The sequence below is a fragment of the Typopeltis vanoorti genome, chromosome 11 (assembly GCF_054136105.1).
Source record: "Typopeltis vanoorti isolate ZY-2024b chromosome 11, IOZ_Tvanoo_1.0, whole genome shotgun sequence".
Lineage (NCBI taxonomy): Eukaryota > Metazoa > Arthropoda > Arachnida > Uropygi > Thelyphonidae > Typopeltis > Typopeltis vanoorti.
Genome location: NC_143559.1, coordinates 36,490,877 through 36,513,818, shown reverse-complemented (window position 1 = coordinate 36,513,818; position 22,942 = coordinate 36,490,877). Strand labels below are relative to the sequence as shown.

Sequence of the window (22,942 nt, the reverse complement as noted above, 5' to 3'; positions counted from 1 at the left end):
AACTTTCACAATGCTAAATTTTCATGTGCCAGGACAAAATGTGAGGCTATTATTAAATCAGTATTTAAAAATTACTGTGATAAAATACTTGCAGAAGACTTGAAAAATGCAGCATTTGTAACGGTTTTATCTGATGCATCAAATCATAATGAAACCAAATTGTATCCAATACTAGTAAAGTATTATAATGTTACCAAGGGCATTCAAGTAAAAATTTTAAATTTAGAATCCATTGAGGGCGAAAACTGCTGAAATTTTGTCAAACCACCTATGCAGAGTAATAAATGAAAACAATTTGAAATCTAAAGTTGTTGCACTAACAGCTGATAATACAAACACAAATTTTGGTGGGCGAAGACGCAAAGGAGTGAATAATGTCTATGTAAAATTACAAGATTTACTCCAAAAGAAAATATTAGGAAAATACTAGGAATAGATTGTAATGCACATATTTTGTCAAACAATCAACACAGCATCATGTGCCATGCCAATTGATGTAGAAATAATAATAACGACAATTTATTTGTATTTTAGTCATTTTACTGTTCATGTGGCTACTTTAAAACAATTTTGTGAAGATGTAAATGTTGAATACAAAAAACTTTTAGGATATTCAAAAGTTAGATGGCTCGCTCTAACACCTGCTATAGAGCATGTTTTACAATTATTTGAGCCTCTCTATTCATATTTTTTAAGTTTAGACAAATGTCCAAAAATTCTGGAATTTTTTTTCAATTATGAATTATCGGAGATATTAATGTATTTTGTACATAATCAGGCATCTATTTTCCACAAAACGATTCAAAAGATTGAAGGTGAACATATTTCAGCTACAGAAGTTAGTCTTATTTTGAACGATTTTGTCCTTCAATATAAATCACGATTTGAAGAAAAATTTATTCCTTCAATAATAAAAAGAAAATTGTCAAACTTAGAGGAATCAAATACGGGCATAACAGAAAAGTTTACCAAAGAAGTGCAGAATTTTTACCAAACATGTTTCCAATATGTCGAAGAATGGTCTGAAACAAATATCACAGGAAATAACAGTTTTCAATGGTGTTTTTTGACTTCATCGCAAGTAAATTGGGCAGATATTGAAAATTGTGTTGAGTTTTTATCGAAAGAAATGCCTCATATTAAAATCGATGACAATTGTCTGTTTGAAGAAATTAGAAGACTGAATGTATATTTAAATTCTGATAAATTAGAACAATGGGAAAATCAACATGTTGAAATTGATAAAAGATGGGTGGAAATATTTAACCATTTCAAAAATGAACACATTCCATATGAAAATTTAGTTATTCTTGTTGAATTTACGTTGTGCTGCCCTGGAACAAATGCAGCAGTTGAAAGAGTTTTTTGAATAGGTAATGATTTTTGGACAAGTGAGAAATCAAGATTGAATGTTGATACTCTAGCTGCAGCACTTACCGTAAAATTCAATATGAAGGATATTTCTTGCTCCGAAATTTCCAATATATTGTTAGAAAATGATATATTGACAAAAAATATTCATTCAATGGAAAAATACTCGTTTAATTAAATAATTAAAAGGGATGTAAGCATAATTAGTATATTTTTGTTTAAATTAATAAAATGTTTCATTTATTTACATTGTACTTTTTTCTTAAATTTTTCGTCTTCCTTTTCATTGTAAAAAAATTGGTCACGTTATTTATATGAAAGTCATCAACTGGAGTATACACAAATATACAAGGACAAGCAGAGTTACATTTCACACAGTATGCTAAAGAGACAATGATCTGATCAATGGTTAATCTACTGGCATGACCTCTAGTGAAAACATAATGTATAAATATACATATATATCATCATCATCAAATTCCTGCCATGTACCCTCAAGGGGTGTACAGGATATGATAGTACTACATGAAAAATTTACATCATTATTTACTTCCTATCTACAATTTTCCTCGAAATCAGTCTGTTGCTTGTCAAGACTACAACATTACCAGATCATATATTTCTATCATCTAAGGCACTTTGTACCGTATCAATCAACCTATATCTTGGTGTTCCTCTGGGTTGTTTTCCTGCCAACTTGGCAGAGAACACTTGTTTTGCTAATCTTTCCTCTCCCATTCCGTTTAAGTGACCATAACACCTGAGATTAGCTCTGCTAACGCATTCCATATCATTGATGCTGACAATGTCAAGTTCTTTCCGAATATTCGCGTTTTTAATATGATATTGACATTGATGCCATCTGTTCATGCTTCTAATCTTTCTCAGGACTCTCATATCTGTAGTCTCTAGTCTTTGGTCAAGTGTTTCACTTCTGACCCAGCTCTCAGATCCATAGGTTAAAACTGGTTTGAATACTGACTTGTAATTTAGTGTTCCGACTAATTTCTCTCTTATTCCATATGAATTTATTCAATTGACTTCCTACCATACCAGCTTTGTTGATTCTGTTGTCTATTTCCATATTTAATTTACCATCTTCACTAAAAATCGTGCCTAAGTAGCTAAAATGTTTTACTTGTTCCATAGGTTCTCCGTTCACAACACAGTTGACATTTTCAATGATTCTGCCTATTTCATTGTCTTTGTCTTTTTAATGCTGATCTTCATGCCATATCTATTACAACAATTACTCAATTTAGTCAGAGAATCTTGCAGACTTGTAGCGGATTTATTTAGAAGTATAACATCGTCCGCATAAAGCAAAGAGCTGACATTAACATCTCCAATTTTGATATCAGGTTTAATACCACTTTCCTTCATAATGTGATCCATATAGATAATGAAAAACAGAGGGGATAATGTACATCCTTGTCTCACACCAGTTTTAACATTAAACCATCTTCCTGTACTTCCTTCAATTCTAACTGCTGACTTACAACTCAAATAAAAACGAAGTATTGCTTGATATAATGCCCCATTGTATAACTGTAGTGTATTGAATAGCTTCTCTCTTGGCACCTTGTCATATGCCTTTTCCAAATCGACAAAACTTAAATACAGATCTTTGTTATATTCCCATGATTTCTCCACTATTTGTCGTAAAGTGAAGATCTAATCCTGACAGCCTCTATTTGACCTGAATCCAGCTTGTTCTTCACCAAGCTTTTCTTCCACAATTCTTCTCAACCGTTTCTCAAGTATACTTGCATAGATCTTGCCAGGAACACTCAGTAGGGAAATACCTCTGTATTCTCACATTCAGTTTTATTTCCATTTTTATATATGGGTACTATGAGGGTGTAGTGTTCGTTGAGAGCTCCTGATAAGATAAGTGTTATTTTCAGTTATCATTGATAAATTTACTTGAATATTACGTAGTTTTGTTTGCCTTGCGTATCTTAGTGTGTCTGTTTGTGTGTTTTTGGTGTTTCATTTTATAATTTGATAAAATACGTTACAAGTAAGTATGGCTCCTGTACGAAGGAAAATGGGGGCCAGTAATGATGGTTTGCCATCTTTATTCAAGAACGGTAATGTAAAGGAGATGATTCAGTGTACTCTCTGCGAAATGTACGCTTTGCGGAGTGCGGTTGGAGTGTGGTTAGATAATAATAAAGGAGTGAATGTGTGTAGAAAATGTAGGGAGAATGAGGAATTAAAGTGTATTTCGGGTCGTAAGTGTGATATTTTTGTCAAACTTCAGAATGAAGAAAATAGTGATATGACAAGAAACGGCGAGGTTGTACCAGAGAACTGTGAGAGTGTGAATGTAGAAAGTGTGAATGATAGTATTAATTCAGAGCATATTAATGGTTTTACAGGGAATAAAAAGGATGAGATAGATGCAATGAGTGGGATCAGGCAAAACAGCAGCTAGAGCGTATGAGCAAAAGTCGACTGAATGAACCAGCCAATAATAAAAAGTATGATAGGAAAAATAGGCGTATGAGTGTGAACATGAACAAAATGAAGGAAAGATTGCTGTATGGAGACTCGTTAGTACAAGGTGTGTGTTAGTAGAGGATTTGACAAAACCATACCAACCTGGTGCGACCATAAAGGATGTAACTGTTATTAGAGAGCAAAAGGAAAAGGTGAAACAAATGATTGTTGTGGCAGGTACGAATGATTTGAAAGGAGATAAAATGGAAATGATGGAGGACCTGAATGAATTGTTTGAGGTAGCAAAAGAAAAGAGTGAGAGAGTAGAATGATTAGTATTTTGCCACGGTATGACAGTAAAATGTTTAAAAGGAGGGCCATAATTGCAAATGATTTTATGCGTGGGTTATGTATGACGAGTGGTGTGGAATTTGTGGACGTGTGGAGTGAGTTCGATGGGCAAAAGGATCTATATAAGATGGATGTGCATTCAAATGGATGGCTTGCATTTGAATGGTTACGGTGTAAGGAGACTTGAGAATGTGATGCTGAATGTAGTGGATGTGCAAAATCAGGGAAACTAGATGTATTAAAGGGGGGGGGAGTAGATATACAGTCCTTAGAGAGGCAGTTGAATGTATGAATGAATATAATATGCCCGAGCGAATAAGGACAACAAATCAGAATGGGATAGTTAATATAAGGCATCAAGGTAGGGTTGGGGCTAATGGGGGTCTTAAATTCATGTACACTAATACTAGGAGTATTAGGAACAAGAAGGAAGAGTTTTTAATGTGGCAAAGTGCAAGGTTATGTACTTTGGGGTGAAAAGAATAGCAGCAGTATATCACATTGGTGGAACCGTACTCCAGGAGATTGATGAGGCCAGGGATTTGGGAGTGTTGGTGGATAAGGAGTTGAAGTTTAGGAGGCACATTGCAAAAGCGGCTAAATGAGCTCATCAAATCACTTGGCTTCTGAAAAATACTTTAACATGCAGAGACAAACAAGTTGTTGTTCCTCTGTATCGAGCCTTGATAAGACCCCATCTGGACTACCGTGCCCAGTTATGGGCACCAGGGTTTCTTCGTGATGGGGAGGAAGTGGAGAGGGTCCAGAGACGAGTGACCAAGATGATAGCAGGTCTGTGGAATGAACCTTATGAGAATAGGTTGAAGATTTGTGGGTTGTAGAAATTGGTCAACAGGCGGAGGAGGGGTGATATGATTGAAACATTCAAATTACTGAAGGATTTCTATAAGACTGATCCAGAAGATATTTTTGAAAATAGGACTGGTGGTGGGAGGACTAGAAGCCATGCATGGAAGCTGGGCAAGAGTGTGGTTGACAAGAGTGTTAGAGCTAGGTTTTTTACTTGGAGTGTGAAGGAGTGGAATAAGCTTCCAGAGTCTGTTGTGGGTGCTACGACCGTGAATGAGTTCAAGGCAAGGTTTATAAACTGTGTGAATGTCGAATAGTTGTTCTTGACATGATGTTAGGGCCTCCCTCGATGAGTTTGTCGACTCCTTGGAGTTGCCCGGAATAATAATAATAATAAAAATAAATAAATAAAAAAAATGAGAGCTCTACTCCAATCGTCTGGAATTCGTCCCTCTGTCCAGGAATTCTGAACTATGCAGTGCAGCCACTGTAAGACTTTTATACCACCATACTTCAGCATTTCTGGTCGAATACTACTCCTCCTGCTTTTCCACATTTCCACTTGAAGTAGAAAAAGCCTTTGATGGCTTTTTCTACTTCAAGTATGCATATGTATTCCTGACTGCATGCCTGGTCAGTGTTTTTTATCACTGTGCTGTCATCACTGCTTGTTTCATTTAGAAATTTCCAAAGTAATTACTCCATACTTCAAGGATTTCATGTCACCTTTATCATCTCTATCTCCTTTTACAGCACTCTTTCCTCCATTCCTAAGCTTCTTCAACAACCTTCAGAATATCTTACCACCTTCTTGATATTTATTTTTTATGTTCTTGCCAAAGTCCTCCCATGACTTTTGTTCAGCTAGTTTTACACACTGTTTAGCTTTCTTACATTTGTCTCTGTTCTCTAAGAAAACAAGCTGACTTATTTGCCAGGAACTTTTGATATGCTTTCATCTTTTCATTCACTGCCTCTTTAACTTCCTGTTTACGCCATGGAGTTCTGATTTTTCTATCCTTGCAGACAACTTCACCACATGCCTCTCTAGCTGAATCAATCAGGGTTTTCTTCAAGGCTTGCCACTGAATCTCCAAGGTTTGATTCCTGTTCTCAAACTCTTTCATTTTTCCTTCAATAATCTTTGCGTATTTTAGTCTACAGTTCACATCTGAGAGCTGTTCAACTTTTATTCGCTTTAAAACTTTCTTACATGTCATTCTTTTCAATATAAAATTCAATTTTATCCTGCTCATAACTAAATAGTGATCACTTCCAATTTCAAATCCTCTGTACACTCTGGTGTCCTGCACCAGGGAGAAAACATCACTATCAACAATAACATAGTCAATGAGACTTTTCTTATTCTTTGCCTCTTCTCTACATGTGAATTTGTGCACACTTTTATGTTGGAACATGGTGTTAGTAATAACCAGTCCATATCCTGAGCAGAAATCCAACAGGTATTTGACATCATTATTAGCTTTGCTCTTTTCTCCAAATTTTCCCAAAACATTTTTGTATGCCTGACAATCACTTCCTACTCGGCTATTTAGATCCCCAACAAGGACCAACTTTTCCTTTTTCATTGTGTCAGTAGCTTTCTCTAGAGCCTCAAAAATTTCCTCCACTTCTACCTTAGTAGAACCTTCTGTGGGACCATAGGCACAAATAAGTCTCATTGTCCAGTTCCCCATCCTCATATTTGCCCACATCACTCTACTTGAGACTGTTTGCCATTCAAGAGGATTAGCCTCGTATTTTGTGTTGAATACTATGGCTACCCCTTCTTTTCCTTGATTGTCATTGCCTGAATATAACATTTTGTATTTATTGCTCAAAAAGATCTCACCAGTTTTTGTCTTTTTTTGTTTCAGTCACCCCTATTATGTCGATCTGGTACTTATCTAATTCCTTAGCTAGCTCCATTTCTTTGCCATTCAGGCTTCTTATGTTGATAGTACTGATCTTTAACTCTGGTGATATTGAGTTGGGGTGTGTTTTCAGATTTGTTCCAGTAGCTGACTTTTCGCTGTTCACCCTGGTTCCCTGGCGAAAACAACAGGGGCCTTGTTTAACCGGGCGACGCCCCAGCCGGCATGAAATTTTGTCATGTTGTACCATCATTTTGTATTTTGGTTTAACCAATAGGAATACAATTTGGTCGGCTAAATTACATCGAAGCTATATTCTATTTAAGATAACATCAGAGAAACATTCTTTCATATATAGTTTTCTTACAGTAACAATGATGTCCTAATTTAACATGACAATTGTTATATTAGATTTAAGATTCTGGATTATCTACAGGATTATTGTTAAGATTAGGGTGGTTGATAAGAATCTCACAGTTTTCCTAAAATTTACGTTCATATCATGTTTTGGTGTGATGTAAACAACTGGTGCTTTTCCAGTCAATTCTATGTAAAGTTTTCAAGGCATGATCAAAAGGCCAGCTTCACCATAGTTATTATATTTAATGTGTCATTTATGTTCCTTTTGTGTGATAGGATTTGTGCATCCTATTTCCCCTATATATGGTAAATTACAGGTGCAATAAATACGGTATGCTCCAGGGTGGGTCAGCAGAGGGAGTGGGTCTTTAGATGAGTTGAGTAAGCTTTTTAATTTTGCAAGAGGTTTAAAGGTGGCTTTAAGGTTCTATTTCTGTACTATTCTGTTTATTTTATCTGATGTCCCTTTAATGTAAGGAATGGTTTCTGTTTTATTATAGTCTAGTTTATCTTTGGTTTTTAGTGATGTCTTGTAGAGAATTTGGTTGATAGTGTTTTGGCTGTAGCCATTTTTTTGGAAAGTATTGCTGATAACTTTAAATTCGTCTTTAAACGCTTGTTCATTGGAGGAAATCTTCAAAGCCCTGTTTTTTAGAGTATTAATGACACCTAGTTTTTGTGTTGGGTGGTAGGAGTTTATGTGTATATATTGGCCAGTATGTGTCAGTTTCCGGTAAACAGTGAAGGAAAGACTGCCTGAAGGAAGATGTGTGACAAGTGTATCTAGAAATAGAAGTGTGTTCTGCTTTTCAATCTCAACTGTAAACTGTATGAGTTTGTGTTGTTTGTTTAGGTGGCTGAGGAAAGTGTCTAATGTTTGGCAGCCATGGGGCCCAGATAGCAAAACATCGTAAACATATCTAAGCCAGACTTGGGAGTTTAAAGGAGAAGAATCTAGAGCATGTTTCTCAAAATATTCCATATAAAAGTTAGCAATGGGGGGGGATGGTGAGCTCATGGCTGTGCTTTCTTTTTGTAGGTAGAAATCGTTTTGCCACACAAAATAACCCGAACTTAGACTCCGCACCATGCTTAGTCTCCGAGAACTTACGCTCTACCAAATATGCACAAATAAAACACACCACTCCGGCCAATAGTCAAAGGTATAGGCAGCCGAAATTATCACCTAGCCAAGAAATTAGTGTCAGCACTCAAGGATTTGGTAGGTCATTCCCCCCTCCTATATCAGAAACACATGACACTTTATAAACATAATCAAAGACATTACATTAAAAAAAGATGATTTATTAGTCAGTTTTGACATCTCTGCCCTCTTTACGAATGTCCCAATCGATGACACAATACTTCTTTTACAGAACAAATTTCCTCCAGATATCACGGCGCTCTTTGTGCATGTATTACGTTCTGGGTATTTTATGTGACAAAACACTTTCTACCTACAAAAAGAAGGCATAGCCATGGGCTTGCCATTACCCCCCCCCCCCCCAATTGCTAACTTTTATACGGAATATTTTGAGCAACGTGCTCTAGATTCCTCTCCTTTATTCAATTGATTATATAATACCAACTTTCTTAAACCTGACTGCTGCTATCCAGAAGAGAGCAAGGTAGTTATGTGAGCTCCTTCTATTGCAGAAGCACTCTAATTACTTTCTCTGATACAGTTTCTAATTCTGCCATTTCATGGCCAATATTCTGCTGAACCTACAACAATCATTGCTTCCCTTTCTTGAAGGCAGTAAGAATATGGACAGCTTCTGATCTATTTACATCCACTTAGTACTGAGTTTCAGATGTACTGAACCAACTTCATCTCCTCTTTCTTCTGTAACTCTGTTCTTTGGAATGGCCTCCTTCTTCCAGATTTTCAGGAAACAGGTCAACAGATTCATACTTTCCCTTTAATACATTACATGTGCACTATAGGTTTTGCAACCTTTCATGTTTGCATTGATAGTAAAAAAGAAATCTTTTTAAATTATTAAAAACTGAAATTATCTTTCAGTCATACCAGATAAATGCTTAAATTTTACTCTTCTCATAAAACATTTACAAAATAATCACCCCTAAGTATGAATATGTTAATTATTAAATGTTAGCATTTACCTTTGTGGAACCAGTATAAAGGGTAAGACCATAACCTATATCCAAAGTGAGAACCATATTAAGTGAAACAAGAGACTCAGCATCCCTTGCTGGAACAGTCTGTGATGCTCCAAATATAAGATGTGATTTATCATTGCTCTCTTCAAACTTCAGAAATCTAAACAAATAAGCAAAATGCATTTATGTACACTAATGATTTAATTATTAACAAAATGTGAAAAAAATAAAAACAAAAATTGAAAAATTACACATTCAAAAGACAAGTAAAATTATCTATTTAACATTTACCATATTATATTTTTTTAAAAGAAAGATTACTTACTGCCTTGAATCTTACATATTTTAAAGTTTTCTGCAGAAAGAACTACCTTTGTGACAAATCTACCAGGAAACGGCATGATTAGTGAAAAGAGAAATGTAACTTTAGGTTACTGCTTGCCCAATATTTCTTTTTCCGGTGGTGCAATCCCAAATAGTTCATGTTTCAGCAGTATACATACCAGAATTACAGAGGAATCAGCTTTATTTTATTATATAAATAACTATTCAAGAAAAATCCAAAGGGTGCAAAAGAGGATTTGTATGTATATATTTATAAACCTGAGGATTGATTGGAGATGAATGTATCTGGCTTACACTGAGTATAATACAAAATGGAATAAACCTGCTTTTTCAGGAGATGAATGAAAGTAAGAAAATTAGATCTCAGATGGTTCCACCATTGCACTATTAACTATAGAAAAAATTCCACCTCTTGACTTCTTCCTTTTCCTCAAATATTTGCACAGTGATTCTTGGTAAATGTCCTCTTCCATTCCAAATATGAATTATTCAGAGTCCCTTCTGATTTTTCACCAGAGAGAGAGCCAAAAGACCTTATCCTAACTGGGTAAAAAACAGGCTTCTCATCCTACCGGCATTTCTCTGATTATTCTGCTGGTTTGTGCTCCACAGTTGACTGCTGCTGTTAGTTGCTTTTAATTCTCTACTATTCCAGTTAGGTCTGTCCTGCAGCCTGTAAATTAGCACATATTCAACCCCATCTCTAAAAAAAAAACAAAAAATTAACATCATGTTATATAATTTTGTTTGAGTTCTTTCAAATATAATGGAAAAAATCATTTACACAGAGCATTTATGTTACCATGACATATTTATCTAATAATGATTGCCGATATGAATTCCACTTGTAGAATCAACTTGTAGTTCAACAATGTAGAATCAACACATTGTTGAACATATAAAAGAAAAATCACAAATTAACTGTAATTTTTCTTTTATATAGTTGCATCCTGTTTTAAATATTGTGAATGCAGTAGGAGATTCACTCAGTTAGAAGTCAGTGTATTCCAAAATAAAGATTATATTTTTAATGTTTAGATGTGTCCAAAATACTAAAGTTAAAAATCTTCCTTATTTTACTGAAAGTGTGAAATTTGACTCCTTTCAAGTGAAGCGCCACAAGGATAACAGATAATGGTGTCTCCTCACTTCATGATTGAAGTGAAAAGAATGTAGTAACTAGGAAAAACAGCTGGGAGAGATATAGATATGATATGCAGAAGAATTTCTGGAACAAGATAGTGGAAAAGTTCCATTCATAAAGAGAGAGAAAAAAAAAAGACATTTTAAAGTTTTAAGCTGTTATGTTACAAAAGTAAGTAAATAACAGGTATGAAAGAAACTAAAGGAACTTTAGAACGCATATATGGCATTTTTCATATTAAGAGATATATTTAGATATTAAATGTTCTATTAGAACAGCAATGACTTAATGGCTGTTTTTGGAAAATACATATGGCAAGTTGACTTTTAATGTTGTCCATTCTACTTAGAAATCTTTCATAGAGGAAAGGAAAAAAGTTGTGAATCTCAAAAGAGAAAATAGGAAGAAATGGTTTATGTGACTTTTGAGAAAACTGTAATTAAAAATTAAAATTTTTTAACTATTGTTTTTGTGTCTTTTAAAGAACACAGGAGTATTTGAAACTGAGGATTTTATTATCCAAGTCTGAAATTATTTATCTCTAATTATAAAAAAAGAAGAAATCTCGGTTATTACTGAGATTTCTGTAAGAGAGACTAAGCTTTCAGGTATGAGTGCATGCAAATTTTAGTGACAGCTGTTGATACATTTCCTTAAAGAAAAAACAGTTGACTTTACCCTCCTCACAGAAGGAAGAAGAACCATTTCGACCTCAGAGAATATAGTACCTGTTTCCCATGTTAAAGAGTACTTCATCCAACTTTAATTAGAAGTGCTAACACAGTTCAAAGAGATCGATGCCCATTTTTATGATTAAGCCAACTCAGTTTAAATTTTAATCATTGGATTAAAAAAACTATCATTTTCTATGCTCAGATGCGATTTACTGAATTATCTTTTAGATCTTAAGAAGTAATCTCCCATCATCTGATCTGTCTTCTATAACAGAGTTTACCACCTTATTTAGATACAATGCAATATGGTAAATGAACCTTTATCTTCAAACTTTATAACTAATGCTAGTTATTCTACAAAGGTCTGATTTTATGCTACTTGCTTTCTTCTAAATATCAACGACCATCTCCCCTTAACTGGGAATGTATATTCCAATACACAGTTTTGATAATGAGAATACACCCCACCTCCCCTCCCATTTCCTTTACAAACCTTTCAACAACTCAGAATATCAACTTTCACAATTCTGAATGCTTTATCTCCAAACCATTCTTTAGTGGGCTGCTGATGTCCTTTTCATTTCATTTCTTTTGCAAACCTTTCAACAACTCAGAATATCAACTTTCGCAATTCTAAATTCTTTATCTCCAAACCATTCTTCAGTCGGCTGTTAATGTCCTTTTCATTTCAATGCAAGTAAAAATAAATCCTATTTCTTGGATAAAAGAACCTCTTTTTTTCATCTTATTTCTGATAACAGACAAATTTCTGCACAGTTGAGATTTTTCTTCTTGGGCTTACTCTAACCTCTCATCTTTCTTGGATAGCAATATTATAAATATCTCTTCAGCATCCAAAAAATTAGGTTCTCTTTCATGCAGAGTGAAGCAATTTCACCAATCAACAGCTGGTAACTCATACAAATCACAAATCTAACCAGTGAATAATGTTTTTATATTTGTAATGGTGCCCTTAGAAGCACTCTAAAAATACCTGAATCAGTACAGAAGAGAACAAACAATTAATGACCCACCTCAGATATACCAGATGACTTTAGAATATCTAGTCATCTCATAGCCTCAACAACCTCAGAGCTTTCTCTTCCTTTCCATAAAAGTATCACAAATTCCTCGAAATGTATATCACAGTGTTTTTTTAGTTGTGTTGTTAAGCATTTTTTATATTCATATTTATTCCAAAATTATGTTTATTTTTGCTATTTTCATGTTTCTGTGCACATTTCTTGGTTCTTCACTGTCAAAATTATTTGGAATCATATACTATTTCAGCCCCATTATAAGTTCAGCGCTAAACAAAAAATAATAAAATTCTCTAACTAAATTTGAAATTTTACACCATATTCCTTTCAAGAGTATTCAGGTATACTTTCTAATCAGTATTTTTTTTAAATAAATTTTATCAGTAATTTTTACTAATTTGATCCATTAGACTTGCAAGTTGAACTGAGAAAACTCTACTTTCACTAGGCTTAGCTATTAATTTATATCTGTTGCAAAACAATAGCATTTAATTCAGCCCACTTTCAGCTAATGTACTCCACACAATTATATTTTGCCTAATTCTACCACTATATATTATCTAAATGAAACCAAAATTAAAATGATTCGACAAATTCTAAAAGAGATCTTAAATAACGAATTCCATTAAATTCCATTCAAGTCAGTGGAAAATTATAAATATCAATTAAAACCATTTTGTAAATAAAAATGTGCAAACTGAAACCAAATTTGAAATGCATCCACATTTTATGTATTCTAAATCCCAAATGTCATTAAATTCTATCCATCCAGGGTGGAGTTATGACAATATAGATAAATTGACATAATTTGCGCCTTTTATGCCCTTGCAAACCAAAAACTGGAATAGAACAAAAAAACATTTTGAGTAAACTTTGTCATGTCAGAGTTACAGAATAGCTTGTGTACAGAATGAATAGAGAATGTAACTCATAGATGTGTATGCATTTTGCAAAATTTGCCTAATTTTGAATAAAATTCACCTAACAATTCAATATCCATCTCAAGGATATCAAGCTGAAATGGAATTTATTTACAAAAGCATTTCTTGTAACTCTAAAATAGAGAGCTTGATCTAGAGAAGTTTGAGTTTTTAAAACTACATCATTTCATCAATGCCTAAGACATTTTCCCTGCTTTTGAATGGTTTCTGCAAGTGTGTCAGTTCTACTCTGATGATGCTAATTAAAATTACTAGCAAATTATTAATCATGCAAGGCTACTTTTCATTTAAAAATGCATCTTAATCTAGTAAATTTGTGAATTAACACGTGTAGTCATAACAATAGAAAAAGACCTTTTGAATGCATGCTTATATTACAAGCCAATCATTATCGATATTGTATCGCATCTTTACCTCTATTATGCGGTTAATGGATATTCTGTAATAAACTATAATATATGTCAACTAAAAGTGAGTGAATGCCATGTTAATGTATATGGAGGAAATGAAAGGATGAAGGGCTTTGGCTTTTGTCACAGCATCAGAAGATATGATTGAGGCCAAGATGTCATACTTGCTCCCAGCTGATGAGAGCAACCATGTAATCCTGACTTGTAGGATGAAAAGGCATGTGGTGGTATCAAAGCAGAAGGAAATTTAAGTGGAATTATAAAATGTGCAACTATTATAGACTTAGACACCAGCTTGCAGCAGTACAATGGATGAAAGAATTTGAAGGAAGAGATGTTAGTAGTGCACGGAAGACACTTAACAAAAAATTGCTGACAGCAATGGTAGACTGTATACCTCGAGTGAAGAACAAAGCAATTTGGAGTTAAATGGATGACAAGAGAAAGAAAAGCGGAATTGCAAGAGATTATGGAAGACATATAAAGAGAGATGGAGAATAGTTACATGAGAAATATAAGGCTCAGGCTAAGAACATGAATACTCTAAGGAGAGAAAAATCAGAATACAATAGGAGATTAGTACTGCAATCCAAGGAGATTTTTCGCTATGTGATAAGTAGGAGGAAAAATGATGGAGATGACAACTGAGGTGAACAATGCATGTGACATAGTTGAGCTAATTTAGTGATCACTTTATTAGTGTGTTCCATTCTAGTACAGCAGACTTTATTCCTAGAAGGATAATGAGTAATAAAGTGTCAGAAGTGAATGAAGAGGAAGTATTCCGAATACTGAGTAAGCTAACTGTCAGTAAGGCAGGGGAACTACATGGAATTTCACCACCTGTTTTAAAGAAATGTGCTATGGAACTGACCATTCCATTAACTTGGCTGTTTAATGAAAATCCTGCAATGGGACAGGTCCCTGGAGAATGGAAGAAGGATAAGATAGTGCCATTGTATAAGGTGGTGGTAGAATGGAGGTATCAACCTACAAGCTTGTTTGTACTTCTTCTGTAGTTAAGATTTTGGAGAAATTTGGTAAGAACTCATACAGAAGTGGGTAAAGGACAGCAATATTATTATGCAGGCCAGCATGAATTTGCTAAAGGGTGCTCTCGTTTTAATAATCTGATTACCTTTTATAATAGAGTTAACAAGAGTAGTGGTGAGGTTAAGGCATACACTGTCTTTTTTTTTTTTTTTAAGTTGAAATCTTCCGAAAAAAACTTTCAGTTAACAAAAACTTCAGTTAGAGTTAATAAGAGTAGTGGTGAGGTTAAGGCATACACTGTCTTTTTTTTTTTTTTTAAGTTGAAATCTTCCGAAAAAAACTTTCACATTTTTAATGAAGGTTAAGTTGAAACATAATTTGAATATCAGGTCAGTGGATTGGATTGATGACTGGCTTTCTGACGGATATCAGAGAATTGTATATGGGAGAGCAGAATCAGGTTTAGTAAGGTTACAAGTTTCACAGGGTTCAGTACTTAGACCATTACGGTTTTATCCTTATGTCAATGCAATGCAATGATAATGTCATGGGATTACAGGAAGATGTTCAGTTATTTGTAGATGATGATGTGAGGCTTGGGAAGGTTATTAGTAATAGTGATGTTTTAGCTCTTCAAGAGGATATAAATAAGCTGAGAAGGTGAGCAAATGAATCATGCAGATAAATGTAAGGAATTGAAATTTGGGATCTGCAGGTGGGATGCTTCATACTCACTTGATGGAGTTATACTGTTAAGTGAAAGAAGCCAAGGGATCTTAAAGTGATTGTAAATAGAAATTTGAAGTTCAAAGGACATATTGTGGAGGTGTAAAGACATTCCAGAGAATTGCTGCAATATTGAGTAGGACACTGACTATGAGAGCTAAAAGTGTGGTGGACCCATTGTATAAAGCTTTTATCAGACCACATGTCTATGCTTAGATATGGTCACCAGGATTTGGAGGAGAATGAAATAACCTTGGAGAGGATGCAGATAACAAAAATGATATCAGGAATGTACAATGTTGATTATGAGGATTGGCTGAGGGCATGCAGACTGCAGAGTTTAGTGGATAGAAATGTGTGTGTGGGGGGGGGGATAATTGAAACTATTGTTTCAATCATATACCCATATCAACATAAGCTTCAACACACTTATGTTGATATGGGGATATTGGGGGGGAGTATGACAACCCTTCAACAGCTTATGTTTCATCCTTCAATCATAAGCTGTTGAAGGGTATTATTGTATTAACACTGAGGAGATTTTTCATATGGTTAAACGAGGGGAAGGAACAATGACAAGGGATCATCCCTGGAAATTACAAAAGGAAGTAGGTAAAAGAGTAAGAAATAAGTTTTTGCATGGAGAGTGGTAGGAACACGGAATCCATTGCCTCAATAGATATAAAGACAAGGATTGAAGTTGCACGGCAGTCCTTCATGAAAATGAGAACACTATTCCGCAATAAAGACCTAAACATGGAAGTCAGATGCCGAATGCTGAAATGCTACGTGTGGTCTATTCTGCTTTATGGAGTTGAAACATGGACATTGAAGGCGACAACCATCAAGAAAATCGAAGCCTTTGAGAAGTGGCTATACAGAAGAATGCTAAAGATATCATGGACAGAAAAAATTACCAATGAAGATGTCTTAAAATCCATTGGCAAAGCTAAACATCTTGTACAAATAATCAAGAAACGAAAAACATCATATCTTGGACACATCATGAGAAACAGCAAATACCAACTTCTACAAACTATTTTGGTAGGAAGAATTGATGGCAAAGGAACTAGAGGAAGAAAAAGAATATCATGGTTTGACAACATCAAGACGTGGACAGGAAAGAGCAGGGCACAACTGCTCAGATTAGCACAAGAGCGCAGTTTGTTTGCCAAGATGGTCGCTGACCTTCGATAGAAGATAGCACAATAAGATGATGATAGATGGATGAGATGAGACTCCTGTGACAGGTCTTGTGACTCTATGGAGGTCAAGAAAATAATATTTCTTCAGAATCTTCTTGCTATTAATATGTAACCAATAATTCTGCATCACATTGTTCCATTTGTCCAATTTCTTCTGTAGATCTTCTGAATGTGGCCAAAATCACATCATCTGAAAACATGGCTATTTCTTTTTTCTGGTCATTAACTATCTCTAGCAAACTATTCATTACCATAATGAAAAGTAATGGAGATAAGATGCTTCCATGTTGCAGTCCATTATTATGTGTAAACTGCTTTGAATTACCAAATGTAGCCTTCACACAGCTATTAGACTTAACATGCATATTCTTTATAATAACTCTTTCTTCTTTATGGATGTATTTTCAGAATTTTCCCAGACTTTTTCCCACTGAATACAATCAAAAGCTTTTATCAAATAGAGAAATGCCAAAAGAAGATAATTTCCAAATTTCCAGTGTCTTTCCATCATTTTACTTACATCAAAAATCAAATCAACAATTGACTGTCGTTTTCTAAACCAAACTGCTCTTCTCTTGGATTTGTGTCTATTTTATTTCTTAGTCTTATTGCCATCATCCTTTCATAAATCTTCGCACAGTGACGCAATGATATTCCTCTATAGTTAGTACACTCTTTTCTTGAGCCTCCTTTATATATTGGAACACTAATCTCCTTGGACCATAAATCTTCTGATGGGTATCAGAAGATTTATGGTCCAATTGCACCTGGATGCAATTCCTATGACACAGGAATTGCATCCAGGTGCAATTCCTATTTACTGGAGAAATGTTTGATTATTTTGAATGTATCTGGTAACTTAACAAGCAGTACTTTTTCCATTAATATGTGTTTCTTTGTGAAAGGTTTTTGGATTCATGATTCAAATAGTGGATACTGAATAACATCTTTCCAAACCATTCTTATGATACAGATACATAGCTGATATCTTTGCAGTTTGGCATGGTTCATTCCCTTACAAATACACAAAGAGTTTGTCATTAACATCAACAGTTTTCACCCTTGAAGTAGAAGAGGATAACTGGATTGCCTTTTCAGATCCCCTTCTACTTTGTCAACCAGATGGTAGCTTTCACTTCTCAGTTTTAGGAAGAAAATTCATACCAGTGTTAAAACACATTTATGCTCTTTCACACCATGCTTGTCAAAAATATGGCACATTGAGTTCACTCTCTTGCTCTAGTGAAATGCTGCTTGTTCAGGAAGTAAATCACATCAAGTCCACCTTCATTGCTATTGATTTATCTTACGTCAACAAAATCCTAGACAGTTATAGAGTTTCCTTGCCATCTTCCTCTTTTCATGGTGGTGACACAGAGGTAGACAACCATGTTACCATTCCATATGTTAAAGGTGTCTCTGAAGGTATAGCCAAACACTTAGATCTGCAGGCGTCCTTTTATCCTATTCACAAGATTTCTACTTTTCTAGGCTCAGCAAAAGATAAACTTCTGCCTTTGGCCCATCCTCGAGTTTAACAAATTCCTTGCCAGCATGTGTTATCGTATTTTGGCTGAACAGGTAGATCAATAGTCATGTGTGAGGATGAACATTTAGACTGCATTAAATTCAGAGAGCCTGAACACTTGGAGAATATGTTATCTTCCCAAATGTCAAATCCTTTGGAAAATGATTAAGTTTCTCCATAAAAGTAATTATCTCATGGAACACCTATATAAAGAAATTTTGCTAGATTGTCTGAATCTGAACAAATGAGATGGACTGAAGTTTTCCCTTTTATGGGGAATAGTACTTCTCCACAAATTCTGAAATTACTTAAGTTTAATTATCATGGCTTACATTCCAATTCATCAAGTTAATATTACTAGCACTGTGTATCTACTAGTACATATTTTTCATGGTTATACTAACATGTGAGGGATAAGATTTCTCCTTTCTTTTTTTAATCATGAATTAGGACCAGTTATTCTACAAATTTGGCAAATATATATATACACTATATATAAACAGGAAAATAAACATACATACAAAATAATCTGAGAATTACATATCACTTAAAGGGGAGAAGAAATACTGGAAATCTCTTCGATACACTCTTACCTTAGCTGTTTCTTTTCGACAAAATGAAAGCAAAGGAACTGTTGCCCAGTAACATCAGTAGTAAGAAACACTTTTGATGCCTTTTCAGCAGGAAACTGACTAAATGCAAAACATAAAAAGAACTGTGAAACTTGTTTCATCACTCCATATTGTTTCAAAAATGCCAGTGTACCATATCAAATATGAAATGTTTAGGTCAAAATGAAATTAAATTTTTTTTAAATATTTCATCATCATCATCATCAAATTCCTGCCATGTACCCTCAAGGGGTGTTCAGGATATGACAGTACTACATGAAAAAATTACATCATTACTAACTTCCTATCTACAATTTTCCTCCAAATCAGTCTGTTACTTGTCAAGACTCCAACATTATCAGATCTTATATTTCTATCGTCTAAGGCACTTTGTACTGTATCAATCCACCTATATCTTGGTCTTCCTCTGGGTCGTTTTCCTGCCAACCTGGCAGAGAACACTTGTTTTGCTAATCTTTCCTCTCCCATTCTATTTAAGTGACCATACCATCTGAGATTAGCTCTGCTAACGCATTCCTGGATGCTGACAATGTCAAGTTCTTTCCTAATATCCTCATTTTTAATATGATATTGCCATTGATGCCATCTGTTCACGCCTCTAATCTTTCTCAGGACTCTCATATCTGCGGTCTCTAGTCTTTGGTCAAGTGTTTTACTTCTGACCCAGCTCTCAGATCCATAAGTTAAAATTGGTTTGAACACAGTCTTGTATACAGCTAATTTAGTGTTCCGACTAATTTCTTTCTTATTCCATATGAATTTATTCAATTGACTTCCCACGATACCAGCTTTGCTGATTCTGTTGTCTATTTCTATATTTAGTTTACCATCTTCAGTAAAAATTGTGCCTAAGTAGCTGAAATGTTTTACTTGTTCCACAGGTTCTCCATTCACAACACAGTTGACATTTTCAATGATTCTGTCTATTTTCATTGTCTTTGACTTTTTATTGCTGACCTTCATACCATATCTATTACAACAGCTATTCAATTTAGTCAGAGAATCTTGCAGACTTGTAGCGGATTTATTTAGAAGTATAACATCCTCCGCATAAAGCAAAGAGCTGACATTAACATCTCCAATTTTGATATCAGGTTTAATACCACTTTCCTTCATAATGTGATCCATATAGATAACGAATAACAGAGGGGATAATGTACATCCTTGTCTCACACCAGATTTAACATTAAACCATCTTCCTGTACTTCCTTCAATTCTAACTGCTGACTCACATCTCAAATAAAGACTAAGTATTGCTTGATATAATGCCCCATTGACACCATATAACTGCAGCGTATTGAATAGCTTCTCTCTTGGCACCTTGTCATATGCCTTTTCCAAATCGACAAAACTTAAATACAGATCTTTGTTATATTCCCATGCTTTCTCGACTATTTGTCGTAAAGTGAAGATCTGATCCTGACAGCCTCTATTTGGCCTGAATCCAGCTTGTTCTTCACCAAGCTTTTCTTCCACAATTCTTCTCAACCGTTTCTCAAGTATACTTGCATAGATCTTGCCAGGAACACTCAGTAGGGAAATACCTCTGTAATTCTCACATTCAGTTTTATTTCCCTTTTTATATATGGGTACTATGAGAGCTCTACTCCAATCATCGGGAATTCGTCCCTCTGTCCAGGCTTTCTGAACTATGCAGTGCAGCCACTGTAAGACTCTTATACCACCATACTTCAGCATTTCTGGTCGAATATCATCTACTCCTGCTGCCTTTCCACATTTCAAGCCTTTGATGGCTTTTTCTACTTGTATGGATATGTATTCCTGACTGCATGCCTGGTCAGTGTTTTTTATCACTGTGCTGTCATCACTGCTTGTTTCCTTTAGCAGTTTTTCGAAGTAATTACTCCATACTTCAAGGATATCTTTTTCTCCTGTTTTCATGTCACCTTTATCATCTCTAATTCCTTTTACACCACTCTTTCCTCCATTCCTAAGCTTCTTCAACAACCTCCAGAATATTTTGCCACCTTCTTGATATTTATTTTCTATATTCTTGCCAAAATCCTCCCATGACTTTTGTTTAGCTAGTTTTACACACTGTTTAGCTTTCTTACATTTGTCTCTGTATTCTGTAAGAGTAAAAGCTGACTTATTTGCCAGGAACTTTTGATATGCTTTCTTCTTTTCCTTCACTGCCTCTTTAACTTCCTGTGTCCACCAGGGAGTTCTGATTTTTTTATCCTTGCACACAACCTCACCACATGCCTCTCTGGCAGAATCAATCAATGTTTCCTTCAGAGTTTGCCACTGAATCTCCAAGGTTTGATTCCTGTTCTCAAACTCTTTCATTTTCTTTTCAATAATATTTCTGTATTTTAGTCTACAGTTCGCATCTGAGAGCTGCTCAACTTTTATTCGCTTTAAAACTTTCTTACATGTTATTCTTTTCAATATGAAATTCAATTTTATCCTGCTCAAGACTAAATAGTGATCACTTCCAATTTCAAATCCTCTGTACACTCTGGTGTCCTGCACCAGGGAGAAAACATCACTATCAACAATAACATAGTCAATGAGACTTTTCTTATTCCTAGCCTCTTCTCTCCATGTGAATTTGTGCACATTTTTATGTTGGAACATGGTGTTAGTAATAACCAGTCCATGTCCTGAGCAGAAATCCAACAGATATTTGCCATTATTATTAGCTTTGCTCTTTTCTCCAAATTTTCCCAAAATATTTTTGTATGTCTCACAATCATTTCCTACTCTGCTATTTAGATCCCCAACAAGGACCAACTTTTCCATTTTCATTGTGTCAGTTGCTTTTTCTAAAGCCTCAAAAAATTCCTCTACTTCTACCTTAGTAGAACCTTCTGTGGGACCATAGGCACAAATAAGTCTCATTGTCCAGTTCCCCATTCTCATATTTGCCCACATTACTCTACTTGAGACTGACTGCCATTCAAGAAGATTAGCCTCGTATTTTGTGTTGAATACTATGGCTACTCCTTCTTTTCCTTGATTGTCATTACCTGAATATAACATTTTGTATTTACTGCTCAGAAAGATCTCACCAGTTTTGGTCTTTTTTGTTTCAGTCACCCCTATTATGTCGATCTGGTACTTATCTAATTCCTCAGCTAGCTCCATTTCTTTGCCATTCAGGCTTCTTACGTTGATAGTACCGATCTTTAACTCTGGTGATGTTGAGTTGGCGGTTTGTTTTCAGATTTTAAATATTTAGAATTCATAATTTAAAAATATATGAAGAAATCTGCTAATCTAATGAAATAATAATGTTAACAAAGATCTGCAAACATATGTTCACATGATAACAAATGTTCTCAGATTAAGCATCTTCTGGATTATTCTACTCTTTATCCTCCAGCAAGAATCATTTCCTGAACTTGCATTCAAAGGTCATACGATAGCTGCATTATTTTCCATTAAAATTCTCTTTAATAATAATAAAAAAAAATTAAACTGTATTTGCAATTTACTTTCAAAATGTAATGATTTATTTGCATAAGCATTTGAATGCACTGTTTATAATCAGGGATTCCCAAATTTTTTGCCATCCCTCCCTTTAGTGAAATCTTAATGCACACACCTCCCCCAAAAATCCAAACACAAATTAACGATGAAAATACAATAAACTTTATTTTTAATAAAGATATAAAAAATAAAAATGTTCAAATGAAACAAAAATAATTATTTATCCTAAACGATTATAAAATAATTACAGAATTCTGTAAATTATATAAAACCATGTCACTCACTTGAAACTAGTATTTTGTGAAAGGTGAATTTACTGTAACAATGTACAACTAAAATGTTCTTCACATCTCCCTTGGACCTTGTCTGTACTTTCCCAAGGCAGGTACAACTCACGGTTTGGGAAATCCTGCTATAGATGAACAGGAGAATGGCCATAATCATCCATACATACTACTTTACTTTCCTTGGAGTGGAGGAAACAATCTAGTAGTGAACTGATATAGGTAGGCA

The 22,942-nt window shown here is 34.7% G+C and overlaps 1 protein-coding gene across 4 annotated transcripts in view; it reads right to left on the bottom strand.

Moving 5' to 3' along the window:
- shtd (anaphase promoting complex subunit 1) overlaps positions 1–22,942 on the bottom strand; it is an 844,012-nt gene that overhangs the window by 640,642 nt on the left and 180,428 nt on the right. For all 4 annotated transcript variants that reach the window (XM_090401046.1, XM_090401047.1, XM_090401049.1 and 1 more), the window contains 2 exons: positions 18,935–19,033; positions 9,339–9,495 (listed from right to left, as the gene is read on the bottom strand). In XM_090401046.1, the coding sequence (XP_090257172.1) occupies positions 9,339–9,495; positions 18,935–19,033 (256 nt within the window). The remainder of the gene's footprint in view (positions 1–9,338; positions 9,496–18,934; positions 19,034–22,942) is intronic.